This window comes from Cnephaeus nilssonii (genome assembly GCF_951640355.1).
Source record: "Cnephaeus nilssonii genome assembly, chromosome: 19".
Classification (NCBI taxonomy): domain Eukaryota; kingdom Metazoa; phylum Chordata; class Mammalia; order Chiroptera; family Vespertilionidae; genus Cnephaeus; species Cnephaeus nilssonii.
The window spans coordinates 10,134,193-10,148,021 of record NC_137090.1 but is presented as its reverse complement, the minus strand read 5'-3'; the positions used below and the strand labels follow the sequence as shown (position 1 = coordinate 10,148,021).

The 13,829-nt window shown below is 53.9% G+C and overlaps 1 protein-coding gene across 6 annotated transcripts; it reads right to left on the bottom strand.

The window, feature by feature from the left end:
* Window positions 1-940: 940 nt before the first annotated feature.
* Window positions 941-13,511, bottom strand: NFE2L1 (NFE2 like bZIP transcription factor 1). 6 transcript variants are annotated; one of them, XM_079798243.1, is made up of 6 exons: window positions 13,212-13,511; window positions 10,530-11,569; window positions 5,262-5,444; window positions 4,813-4,902; window positions 4,432-4,590; window positions 941-3,425 (listed from the first exon to the last, which is right to left on the bottom strand). In XM_079798243.1, exons 2-6 carry the CDS (start codon window positions 11,037-11,039, stop codon window positions 2,151-2,153), a joined length of 2,217 nt encoding a protein of 738 aa, XP_079654369.1. In that variant the 5' UTR covers window positions 11,040-11,569; window positions 13,212-13,511; the 3' UTR covers window positions 941-2,150. The 6 variants fall into 6 exon arrangements, with proteins under 6 accessions (XP_079654369.1, XP_079654367.1, XP_079654368.1 ...); XM_079798241.1 differs by having other exon boundaries at window positions 5,262-5,477; window positions 13,212-13,508; XM_079798242.1 differs by lacking the exon at window positions 13,212-13,511 and adding an exon at window positions 12,806-12,958 and having other exon boundaries at window positions 5,262-5,477.
* Window positions 13,512-13,829: the final 318 nt, after the last annotated feature.

The following is a 13,829-nucleotide window of genomic DNA, read 5'->3' as shown; positions in this document are numbered from 1 at the left end:
CTTGCAGCATTCAGCACTTCAAAGGCTTGGTATTAAGGCAGAGGCCTGTGTGTGTCAGATTCCAGTTACCTCGGCTGGGGCTTTCCGATGCCTCAAAACCCTGGGGTCTGGCTTCCTGCTTCTCTAGTTCTGTGGCCATGCTATTTGACACTGAAGCATTTGGCATGCCTTTTGAGAAAAGCCAAAAGGATTCTGAATCCTTCCTCTGAGAGGATTCAGCTGGTAAACCTTGCGAACAGGCACCTAACACCTGCTTAGAAGGGTTATTAATACAGTATTTAAGACTATTCTGTCCTTTCTAAATTACTTATTGTCAACCCACCTTCCCAGGTAAGCTCTGCCTTAGTCACACAATGGCCAGCCCTCCTGAGGCCTATTTACTGTTTAAATTCAAGGTAGGGAAAAATTGCACTTGAGAATGAATCATCCATTTTATTTTATTTTGTCATGTGCTCACAACCTCTCCTCTCCCTTCCCTGGCAGGTCACAGATAAATTAAAAATAAAATCTACAAGGAAAATAATTTATAAAAGCACTTCCCAGGCTCATGCCTTCTATTCCTACTGCTCAATTAATGTGTTACCCCTCCCCCAAAGTGGGGAGAACCAGTATTTCCCCCATTCAACTCCTGCTAGTCCAAACTACTCCAGAGCCAGATTGGGGGGGGGGGGGGGGGGGCAGCAGTAGCACACAGTTAAAAATACAGACACTGGTCCTGGGACCATATGCCCATCTTGGCACTCCCCTCTCTGCTTCCCCCAGGCAGTCCCCCAGGAGCCCTTGCTGAGCTCAGGGTGCTTAGAAGTTGCCTATGGCCAAGAGCCTGGGGCAGGGGGAAGATGCTGTAAACCTCCATTCATGCACTTCTAATCCTCCTAGGAAGAAACTCAAAGAAGAAAGCAGACAGAGACCTCAGGACGGAGGAGAAAAATCCCAAATGTTCACACAGTTACACGGAGTCTTTATGGCAAAGAGAACATTTAGCAGCTTTGAATATTGGGGTATCTCCTTTTTTACTCAACACAAGCATTCTAGACCCTATAAGTGAAACAGGGCTCAAGCCCTAAAAAAATCAAAGCGCAAGAAACTCTAAGAGGACTAGTATTTTGTTGTTGCTGGGTTTCATTGTTTTGGCTTTTCCAGTGACAAGCCCACTTGGTGGGAGGTCTGAGGGGGTCACTCCCCAGTGTTGTGCTGAATACTACCTGGCTTCCCCACATCATCCCCCTGCCTCAGAGCAGCCCCCGGAAGGCTGTAGGCCCATCGCTGGGGGCACTGCCAGCACCCAGGTGCAGAAGAGCTCTGGGCAGCTGGTGAGGGGCAGGGAAGAGAACAGCATTTGCATGCAAGCTCTGATGAAGTCATGGGAACCTCAGCTCGGGTGACTGGGCACCAAGGGAGGAGTGGCGGGACAGTGAGTGGCATGCTTGGTGTTGGGGCTGCTGCAACATGGGGCCTTGTGACCCTTTCCTGTTCACTACCCTTTAATCCTAACACTCCAAACTAGTGTTGGGTCCCAGTAGCTCCCCTGTGTTGAAACATTCAAAGTTATCTAAGAGCTCCCCTTCATGGATATCAAAGTGTGGGAGCAGAATGAGTTCACAAAGCCCCTCTCAGAACTCACCTTGTCTGTGTCCACCCCTCCCCTGGAGTGAAGTGGGGTTTACTCACACCAATGACCTAGTCCCACCTAAAACCTGTTGCCTGGAATCCTGGCCAGATTCGATCTTAACCTGCAGTTTTTTCTTCCAGCTTTGATTTTTTCTTTTTCTTTTTGGTTTTTCTTTCCTTCCTTTCTTCCTGGAATGAGACTTCCTACTACATTTCTCTCCTCTCACAAGTCCCTTCCTTCCCCTTTGTCAGCCTCCATCAATGCCATCACCACCCCACCCCTTCCCTCAAAGGAAAGAGGGATGGGTGAAGACCCTGTCCACCCAAACAGTCTGGCAACTTCAACATTCCCCAGTGGGGGAAGCTGAGCCAGACAGCGCCTGTGCTCGCCTCTTCCTGTCCACTGACCCACAGTCATCCCATCTGAGAAGATCTATTGGATAACAAGGCATTCAAGTCCCCCACTGTAGGTCCAGGTCCAGGCCCAGCCCTCCTCCAGTTTCAATCTTGGTGAGTGTCAACCCCCCTTCCTCCCAGGCTCACTTTCTCCGATCCTTTGGCTTCCTCTCCTGCCGCCGGGCCTGCTGGTCGGCCAGGGTGCGGGGAATGAGGAGGACACTACCATCCCCGGCGTACTGGAGAGCATATTGACTGGGCGAGTAGGGTCGCCCATTCTCATCTCGCAGCCGCCCAAACACCTCCTGATACAGGCTCTGCACCTTCTGCTTCATTTGCCGCAGGGACCGGAGGAACTCTACCTTCTCCCGCAGCAGTCGGGCTTTATCACGCTGCAGGTCCTCCACATCCCGCTTCAGGTTCAGGATGGTGTCCAGCTTGCGCTTGCGGCAGTTCTGCGCTGCCATCTTGTTCTTGCCCCGGCGCCGGATATCCCGGATGAGGCTTAGCTGGGCTTCGCTGAGCTGGTATTTGGACAGCAGCTCGTTGAATTCCTCCACAGGCAGGTTGATGATTTTGTCATTGGTGAAGGGGATCTTCATGGCTCGGGCTCGATGCTCATCCCGGCTCATCTGCTTGTCAGAGTCAAGGGCACTGGGTGCCATGTTGTACGTGTGGTTGTGGCCCACATGCTCCAAGTAGGGCAGGCAAGAGAGCTGAGACGGATCCTGGTAGCTCATGCGGCAGAACTTGGAATACTCAGGCTGGTAGCCCACAGCGCCCTCGACCTCTTCTAGATCCAAGGTTTCAGAGTCAGAGCTGTAGCCAACAGCACCTTCCTCAGAAAAGGAGGAAGAGGCTGAGGAAGAAGCAGAGGAAGAAGAGGAGGAGGAGGAGGAGGAGCTGCCTTCAGAGCTGCTCAGGGAGGAAGGGCTATGGCTAGAGTCCAAGGAGAGGCCTGAGTCAGAGTCAAATTCCTCTTTAAGCTGGGAGGCCTGCACGGAGTTAAAGCCTTCTTCAATGGCCAGGTCCATGAGGCTGATCTCATCCAGCATGGCTTCATCTAACAGACCCCCCAGTGGGTCAGGCAGCTCGGGGCCTGCCGTGTCATTGGCTGTGCCATTGAGCTGGGGTGGAAAGAAGAGGCCTGACAGGTTGGTGGAGCCAAAGGTGGAGTTGAGGCTGGTGGAATTGCTGGGGACCAGTGGGAGCAGTGTGGAGCTGCTGGCCACAGGCAGGTTCTCCACCTCAGGGCTGAAAAGGGAGAAGTCCTGGCTGCAGCCCCCCAGGGATGCCTGATGCAGGCTGACATTCTGATTGATGGGAGTGTTGGGGGCAAGGCTGTAGTTGGTGCTCAGTGGGTCTCCAGGAGGGTTATTGTACAGGATCTCATTTGTTGATGTGTTCACTTCCATGGCCTGAAAGGGAAGAAGAGTGTCACCTTTTACTCAGAGCAGACTCCCTCCCAGGTGAAGCTGAGGGCTTATATGAGTAGACACCCAACAGAGGCACAACTGCATGGGTATAAAAACAAGAAACTGGAAATCAGAGCCCACGGCATCAGCTCCTGGCCCTAATTGGTCCACCAGGCCTGGCAAAGATGGGTTCCTCCCTATGGACTCCACTCCAATGCAGGACTGACCAACTCATGTTGGGCCAGACTCCCCCATCTTGAAGAGAGAGTAAGCAAACACCTAACACTGACTACCTCTTCATTGCAAAATCAACATAGTAAAAAAACAAGCCTTGGAATGAGAAAACTTAGCTGTACCACTTTCGTGTGACCATGATATATCATGTAACCTATCTGAGCTTCCATAGCCTCACCTTTAAAATAATAAAAGGGCTACCCTAGCTGGTTTGGTTCCATGGATAGAGCATCAGCCTGTGGACTGAAGGGTCTCGGGTTCGATTCCGGTCGAACATGCCTGGTTGCAGGCTCCATCCCCAGTAGAGGGCATGCAGGAGGCAGCCGATCAATGACTATCTCTCATCATTGATGTTTCTATCTCTCCCCCTCTCCCTTCCTATCTGCAATCAATAAAAATATTTTTTTTAAATAAAATTAAAGGGCTGACTAGATGACTGTGAGAACCCAGTGAGCTAACGGTGGCTATAAAACACTGCACGGTAACCCTTGGAAGCACCCAGCCGAGTGATTATCTGCTTGAAGGAAAGAAAGAAGGCATACCTAGGAAGCAGGCCCACTCTAAAAGGCTCAAGCCCTGGGGTTTTAACCCAACCCCCACTCTTCACTTTACCCCCTATCTCCCCAAGGAGATCCCTAGACAGTTACCTCTCAGTGTTCTCACTTTCCTATGGATCAGACACATATGTTACTCTTTCTCTTCCCAGAGGGTTGGAAAAGCAAGTGCTAAGACACCCCGCACAAAGTCCCATGAGTTTGTGCTCTGATGGTCCTACCTGCATTTCCATGATGGACATGAGATCTTGCCACTGCTGTTCCAAATCAAATGGTGACTCTGTCCCGGTCAGGAGAGGAGACAAGAGGTTGTTCTGAAGACCTGGGGGCTCACTCTCACTAGGCACTGCTTCTGTTAAGCTGGAAATGTCTGCTGGAAACTAGGGCAAAACAGAGAGACTTGAATAAAGAAAAAAGGAAAGACCAGCCTTCTGCTTTCCTCCCAGAGACTACCACCTGAGGTTCTGTTCCTTCCTCTCATTTCACCCCCAGCAGCCAGGACAAGGCCAGCACCACGAGTTGGCCTTTCAGGCAGCCCCATAGGAACATTGTGTGCAGGCTACCCTGCTGACTTGGTGGGCTCTCCCTGAAGTCCTGCTCACCTCGGCATTCTCCCCAAAGGGGCAGGTGGCCTCCAGCAGCCTAAGGCACAATTCCAAGGACAGGGCTGTCTGGTTCTCCCCACCAGGCACCTGTGGTAACAGCAACTGTAAGTCTGACTGATCTGGGCTTTGGCTGCCTGCAGGCTTTCCCAAGGGGACACTGAAGGAAGACCTGTGTGGTTGTAGGTCTACACTCTCCCTCCGTTTCCGGGCTAATGACTGACCCTAAGTCCCAAACTCCAGGGGAGAACAGGGAAGGTAAAAGAGGCCTGATGCAAGCAGGAATCTGCTAGGTGCCTGGCCCCTCTACTTCTGTTCATCCTCTCCTCTTTTCTCAGCCCACTCACTGTGAGAGATCCCAACCCAAAATATACAGTCAAGTCCATCCCACAAGACACAACTGCCTTCTCTAAAGAGAAGTTTCCTGGAGTGAGCAGAGGTGGGAGTACCTGGGCAGGGAAGCTCTCCCCAGTTTCTCCATCCACTAGCAGGTTTCGTGCCAGAACTTCTTCTCCCTCTCCTGGCCAGGTGTCCTCCTGCTCCACTCCATCTTGCAATTCTTTATCCACATCTTGTTCTTTCTGGCGATGACTATAGTCAAAAATCTCACGCCCAGCCCCCAGGTCAATATCCTGTCGCCAAAGTATGTCAATCAGATCTATGTCCTGAAAGACAGATCACCATGACTTTAGCTCTCGGATCTAGGGGCCCCTTCCTCCCTCTCAGAGGTCCTTCCTAGCATGGCTCCTATTATTCCCTCCCGGGCCTACAGCTGCCAGCCTCTACCTCCCCGCCACTCTGCATCAGCAAGGCTTCATTCATCCATTTCCAGACACCAGCCTCCAAAAAAGCCAAAACCTAGCAAAAGCCAATAGCATACCAGTCTGGGGGCTTAGTATCGGCACCAGAAACACCCCAGTTGAAAGGCAGGGCACTTCATTGCTATGTAAGAAGGAAGGAGGAAGTTAAGAGGCATTTCTCATTTGGGGAATGGGAATCCCTTAAAACATGGTTTGTAGGAAGCTGGCCAGAGCAAGCAAGGGCAAACTGTCATGCAGAATTGCTTCGATGGTAGCCAGGCTTGCATCAGCCTATGGTACCATTTCATTTGCATAAAGGGGTGGGCTGGGCTGGAGAGGAAAATCCCTGCATTTGCAACCACCTGATGAAACCAATGACAATGACAGGCTGTCTCCAGCCATTCCCCCTTCCCTGGCTGAGGCAGGAGTAAGGCTGAACACCCACAACTCTTAAAACCCAGGCTCACCTCAAGATCCATCCCTGCCAGAATCCTCACTCTCCAGCTGATCCCAACAAGCTGCCGCTCCCAGGAGAGCTTCAAGCAGTCAGCTGATCCTCACTGGGCACCCCACCCCTACCAAGGCCAGCCCCACGGTGCCCCCTCTCACACCAGAGCTCTCACGCCCTTACCACACCCCAGGACTCACTCCCTATCAGTCAACCCACTCAAGGACATAGCCTCCATCACCACTTGGCCACAGCTGCTGCCTCAGGTACCAAAACACCCCCTCCTGCTCTACCCTGGTGGCTCCTGCACCAACTGCGACCCCCACTGCCACCAGCATAGAAGCCCAGTAAAGAGCTATTGGAGCTTTTCTACACATGACACCTATAGCTAAAGAAACCCTACTGTGGCCTTCCATTCAGGTTAAGCCGGCACTTTTCAGAAAGCAATATCCTTAGATGAGACCCACCTCCCTCCCTTATCAGGTATTCTTTCCCACTATAACCCTCCCTGATCCTAAGACCTCCCACCAGGTGTACCTCTCCTTTTGGTCTCCCCACATACACCAACCTGAACAGAAGCCCTGGACCCAGGAGCAGAGTGGGGCTGGGCCACCCGTTGACCAGCCAGCAAAGAGTTAAGGGGCCTGCTCCCTTTGGCAGGGCCCCCACCACTGTGAGAGCTGCGGTCCAGGCGGGTCATGTTCTGCGAGATGAGCCCCAGGGCAGCCGGTGCCGGGAAGCCGGACAGGGGGCTGCAAGGAGCTCTTGGCTTGCAGGGAGCACACCAGGCTGGAAGGGTGGCCCCGTGCTAGCTCCGAGGGGCCTGAGGAGGTGCCCCGCCCGTACAGCTGCCTGGGCGGCCCAGCCCAGCCCTCTTCCTCCATCCTGGAGCAGCCCCCTCCCACCTCACAACCCCAGTTCCACTCAGGCGCCCAGCAGCCCCCACCCTGAGCTCACCGCAGAGGCTGCAGTGAGATGGGACTCCCACCCCATGCTCCGTGCTCAAGCTGCAGAGGAAAGCAAGCTTCCTCCTAGGCCTATCCTCCCACTCCTCCCTCTCTTCCCATCCCCACGCCCCCCAAACTTGTTACCTAGGCTGCAGCAAGGAGCCAATCCCCTCCCCCTCCCACCCCGCAGGTCACTGCTGAGGCTGCAGAGAGCCAATCCCCTCCCCCAGGTCAGCAGCTGGGCTGCGGAAAGAGCCAATCCCCTCCCACTGTCGTTACCTAGGCTGCGACGAGAGCCAATCTCCTCCCCCAAGTCTCCGCTGGAGATGCGGAAAGAGCCAATCCCCTCCCACCGCCTGTTACCTAGCTGCAGCCCAGAGCCAATCTCTGCACCAGGGCAGCTGGAGAAGCTGCCGCAAGGAACCAGCCCATCCCTGGGCCGCCTCCTCTCCTCAAGGAGACGCACCCAGGGGCGGGCAGCCCCACCCAGCCCAGAAAGCCAGTGCGGGTGGGGCAGTGAGAGCCCTGGGGGAAGGGGTGCCACTCCTTCCAGTCGCAGCCAGCTTACCCAGCCCACTCAGGACTGGGCAGACACTCCTGAAGCTTCTGCGGGAATTTAAGTTCTTCCCTGGAAATGGAAGTTTTCCCGTTCCTCAGGAGGACTGTGGCCAGTTGTCCTCAAGCCCAAGGATGACAAGCCAGGCTGGGCAGGAACCCAGTGTATCCAGATCAAATGTGAGCCAGGGGCTTTGTCACTGCAACGGGCCAGATGAGAGGAAGGGAAAATGCCGTCTGCACATGTGCAGCCATGTCACAGTGCCAGCCGGGCCTACCAGGAGGTGGGAGCCATGGGCCTGAAGGCCAACACTGAAGGAGACAAGTGTTCTGCACCGCCCACAATGCTGGAGCCGCAAACATGTCCCCCACTCCCTTTACCCTAGCTTTGCTCAAGAGTATTGTCTGCCTGACCCTGGCCCACATCTCTGAAGAGGGAAAGAAACCCGGACAGAATCAGCATCACAGTTCTGACTCCGACCCTCAGTGCTGCTCCCCTGGAGCTGAAAGTCAGGTCAGGGACAGTGTGCTCTCCTTGGTCGCAGACTGCTGCTTGCCCGGGAAGAGCTGTCCACAGGCCACCCTCGCCCTAGGCAGAGCGCCAACCTCGAGGGGAATCCTATCCCTGACAAGGGCCTGGGCTATGGCTGTCCATCGAACAGGCCTGGCAGCAGGGAGCACTGCCGCCCAGGGATAATACCAGCTCCAGCAATGCCTGTCACATGCTCTGGACCTGGGTATTTTTATCCCCGAGTTGCTGAGGAAATGTTGTTCTAGACACATAATAATCCTCCCTTCCCCCATACCAGCCTGGGCCCCTAATGCTGACCCACCGCCAACCCCCAAAAGGGAGTAGCGAAGGCCTGGTGTCACAGAAAACAACCTTCTAGAAGGCCAAGGAATGGAGGAAAGCAGGGTCAAAGTCCCACCCTATTCCACTCCAACCCAGCCACATTATATCCAAAACATCCATCCCAGGAGAGCTCCCAGCAGGAACAGGAATGGAGCTCCCCCTGCAGGGTTCCCAAGAGCAAGCCCAGTTACACCCATTCCCTTGGGGAGCTACACTGGGGCAGGAGGGGGAAGACTAGGCTGGGAGGCATACTTCAGACCACTGTGCCAGGACTGGAGTCCATTTGAAGTAAATGGACAGAGAAAGAAGAAGAGAGGTCCAAGTTCCCAATGGTGCTGTAAGAATCTAAGAAAAAATGCAATGCAGTGAAGGCCGGGGGCACGGAGGGGGGTAAGCTAGAAGGGGTCAATGGGGCAAATAAGGGGACATATATAATACTTTATTTATTTTTTGTATATAATACTTTAAACAATAAAGATTTTTTTAAATGCACTGAAAGCCCTAGCCGGTGTGGTTCAGTGGACAGAATGTCGGCCCTCGGACTGAAGTATCCCGGGTTTGATTCCGGTCCAGGGCACATACCTTGGTTGCAGGCTCGACCCCAGCCCTGGTCAGGGCACATGCAGGAGGTAACCAATCGATGTGTCTCTCTCACATGGATGTTTCTTTCTCTCTGTCTCTTGCCCTCCCTTCCACTCTCTCTACAAATCAATGGAAAAATATCCTCGGGTGAAGATGAACAAAAAATGCACTAAAAGGTAAGGAATGTTCATGTCTCGCATGCTCAGATAATTCTAGTCTCTTTCAAAGTAGATCCAGTATGAGCCAGCTGAACAGTAAAGCAACCTGGCACTACTGACATTTGGGGCCAGATCAGTCTGTCATTCGGGGGACTGTCCTGTGCTTTTTAGGAAGTTTAGCAGCATCCCTGAACTCTCCCCACTAGATGTCAATAGCACCTCTAGTTGTGACAACCAAGTGTCTCTAGACATTGCCACATGTCCCCCCGGGAGCAAAATCACCCCCAGTTTAGGACCTCTGGCCCAGAGGAAGCCACACGCTTTGAGTCACTAACATTCAGAGAACTGAGCTCAAGAACAGGCTCAAGCGCCGGACAGAAGAAAAAACCTGGTCTGACTAGTGGGCAGAAAGAGGCAAGTTCAGCATGTGTAACCCTTTTTACATCCCCTCTCCCCACCCACCACCAACACCACGAACACTCAGGTCTGGAAAACCCAGCCTAGTGCAATCCAGTCTTCTCTTTTCCTCATGGGCCTTTTTTTCAAACTCCTTGGGGTTGAGTGGCAAGCCAGGGCAAAACATAGAGCTCAAAGCCATCTTATCATCATGTTGGTGGGACAGGGGCAGTTGCAGCCATTCACATTATTCAAGTCAATTACATCAGTTTCTGCCCAGAACAGTATGTCAGCCACATGTCAGGAGCTAAAGATCTGACAGCTCAAAGCTAGCGGACTCAGGCAGCAGAATGCATTTCCTCTTCTAGCTCCAGCCTCACCTTCCTATCCCTACAGTGGGCCTTTAGCAAAGATGGGAGCCTTGGTCCTCACTGGACCGAGAATAACTATCTAAATCTACCCCTTGGCTCAGGCCCAGGACAGTGGACTTATCAGGACCTTAAAACAACAACAGGACTGACCACAAGGGAGTAGAACTTCAGGATATGTATGTAGGTTTTGATGTGGGGGGAGGTACAAGGCAAGAGTCCACAAAATATTTGTGTCTTAGCAACAGATATACACGGCATCAAAGCCCATCACAACATGACTCCCTCCCCCACCCCAGGGCCTCCAGGAGTCATGTTGAAATCCAAGCAGTAAACACACTGGCATGTTCTAGGAACCTCCCACTGCCCTGACGGTACATTTAGAGGTGGGTCAATGGTTCAACACAGGAAATGCTCCCAGGCCCCAATCCTAGTCAGACAATTCAGCTCATTCCTATCCAAGAACAATGCCTGAGACCCCCCCCCCCCCACCCCCAGCCCAACCTCTGGTTCTTTACAGGAGTTAGTACTATAGACCACAGTCCTCCAGGACCAGCCCACCCCCACCCCAACCCAACCCTTCCCACCCCCCCTCCATGTGGCCACTAACCTCTTTGGTTAAGTCTCCACTGACTGGAGGGGCTACAGCCCCCAAATCCTCCAAATCTTCACTGAATCCCTGCTCCGTTTCGCTTTCTCGCACCCCGTTGTCTGGGCCTGTCACATCTTGGAGGCCACTGGAACTCTCGAGGGCAAGGCCTGAGCTGGGCTGGCTGCCAGAGACAGACCCCTCCGGATCCCGGTGGACCAGCCAGGCGTTTACCTCAGTGGTGGGCACCTGGAACCTGTCCAGGGCCCTCACCTGACTGAGGAGCCGCCGGGCAGTGAAGTAATTGTCCAGGTCTATGCTCTTGGGGTGGATACCATAGCCATCCAAGGTATTCCTCAGGTTGTGGAACTGGGTCTGAGTATAGGCAGAACTGGGCCCCAGGATGATCTCCCGGAGTGGGGGGAGCTGTGAGGTCAGGTAAGTATCCACGTCCACCCGCACCCCAATCAAACTCAGCAGAATGGTGAACTGGAGGAGTCCTTCCGTTAAGTATTTCTTCAGAGAAAGCATTGCTGAAGGACCACAACGTTTATGTTTTTTGGTTTTTAAATCTTCCAAAAGACAAATCAAGGCCACTGCTCTGCTGCTCCAGCCAGCAAGTTACCCCCCACTCAATGCCAAACCCGCACCCCACCCCGGCAGAACACAGGGGCTGAGCCCCCTGATGGCCTCAGAGGACAGCGCACCCCGTGGAGCCAAGGCCACACGCCAGGCCACATTCACTTTTCCCGTCTGACACCTCACCCCTGAAAGCACAACAGTTCCTAACCCAGTCCAGGCCCTCAGGGTCCACGTGACTTACTGTCTCCACAGTCCACATACAGTCACTTCCTCACTCACATGAGTTGTCCGCTCTGTAGATTCCACTGCAGGCTGTTCTCAGGAACAGCTGATGGGTATTGTTGTTGTTTTTTGTGGGTTTTTTTTTTTTTCTTCTTTCTTCCTAAGGTTTATTTTCTTTGGCTGGAGCTACAGGCCTTTTGTCTTGGGTCAGAGTGTCCCGCCTCCTCCACACTTACCAGGAGGGTTTCCAGAGAAACCTGAAATGGGAATCACAAGAGCAACAGGGTAAGATTCCATAATTTTCACACCGTGATCAAGGCGGAAGGTAGGAAACACACTAAAAGGCCATTTTTACAAGAGGAAAAATAAGTCAATTATCACACTCCCTGAACAAAAACCTTTTATAGACAACTATGAAAGGGAGTATTGCTCACAAAGGATCAAAGGATCCCTGTTTCTGTAGATGAAACTTGCAATGCCCTAAACCACGGCTTGTTATGAATAAGCAGACAATGCCCAGAGCATCCAACATATTTTACATGTTGTCTGATTTACCAACCCTCCCCTCCGCCCCATACACACACCACCCAACTTCTATTTTTAGCTTAAGTCCATTTCCTATCTTAAAGGAAAGTTGGTTGCCCATCTCTGGAGAAAACCGCCTACAATCCTTGTCCCTCCCCACTTCTAAGGGGGAGGGAGAGATTACGAATGGGGGAGAGCATAGAAGGACAGGAGGAACACGGTCAGGCCGCCACTTCACAGAAAACGATAATGCCTTTTATTTTCTCAACTTTGAAATCTGACTTCCCTTCCCTATCACTCACATTAAAAAAAAGGGGGGGTGGGGGAGGTGAGCTGAGCCAGGTTTATTCGGGCCCATACTTTGCATAGGCAGGTTTTATTTTCATTCACATGACCTTCTGAGCCAAAACAGAAGGATATGGCAAAGTTCTCAACCCAGATAGCCAAGTGGGGAGGGAGTAAATCTGCCTTTCGGTTTCTGGTCTCTACTTTTGAGCTATGAACCTTTTAAACCAAGACATAACTCTCTTCACTGTTATGAGCCACCCACCAACTTCATCCTAAGGGAGAAAAGGGATCTACACCTACAAACACACACACACACACACACACACACACACACACACTACAACCACACACACACACTACAACCACACACACACTACAACCACACACACACTACAACCACACACACACACTACAACCACACACACACACACACTACAACCACACACACACTACAACCACACACACACACTACAACCACACACACACACACACACACACACACACACCCCTTGCTTGGTTAAGAGTAAACACAATTGCGACCAGAGTTTCAGCTTACACTGCCCTCCTGCTCTCACACCATTTATTACCAAAGCCCTCTCTGGAGCCAATTAAATTAAATTAAAGACCGAGTAAGGCCAGAGGCCTCCGGTGTGAGCCCAGCCCCAACCTGCCCCGGATACCCGAGTCCGGCTGAGACCCAGTCGCCATGCCCGCTCTCGATTCCTCCGCTTCCAGCCTCTGGGGCGGCAGCGAACAAGTGCTACTTTCCTGGCCTTGACCCACCCGCACGGCCAAACCCCATCGCGCCCTGCGCTGTGGCCCCACCCCGCGCCCGAGCCCCGGCCTAACACCACGCCTTCTCGGGCTCTCCGCCCTCCCCAGCCCAACCCACCCGGGAACTGGGCTTTCCACCCCGACTCGCGGCCCCTCCCTGCCAGGCCCCGGGCCCGACCCCAACACCACCCCGGCTCGGCCGCCCGCGCCCGCCTCCTGCCCCTCAGCTCCACCCCGCCGCCCTTCAGCCCGTAAGTCTCGGCCCCGCGACGCTAGCACGCCTCTCGTCAGGGAAAAGAAGATGCCGGATACCCGCTGCTGAGCTCGGCGACCGCCACTGCTGCCACAGCAGGTCCTCAACTCGAACCCCCGCCTTGCCGCAGCTGCCGCTGCCGCCGCCGCCGCCGCCGGCCGGCCTAGAGCTCCCCAGCCTCCGCTTCCCTCCCCGCCTCCTCCTCCCACCTCACTTGCAAGCCCGCCCTCCGCGGCCAACACATTTCTCCAATCAACGAGCCGAGACCGTGGCCGTCGCCGGATGTCACGTTGATGGACAGTACGAAAGCCCAATGGCTGAGTTGCTTCCGCCTCCTTTTCCCGATCTCCCAAGACGGGCAGGATTCACGGCCCAATGGACGTGTAAGCCCGCCCCCACGGCGTGGGCCCTCCAATAAGTGGGGCGAAGGCGCCTCTCGCCCCCGGCCTCCTGGCCCCCCTCCGCCACGCGCCGGCCGCGGGCGGTAGTGCACGCTGGGCGCGGAGGGAGCCGCAGGCTGAGCGCTTCCCGGGCTTTCTGCGGCTGGGGGAGCAGGGCCTAGGCCTGGGAGGTGGTACCGCCGCCGAAGCGCGGGATCCCCCCCTTGGAGGGTGCCTACGGTGACTTGCAAAAGTCCAGGGAGACCCGAGGGGCGGGGGCGGGGGAGGTCGGTGCGG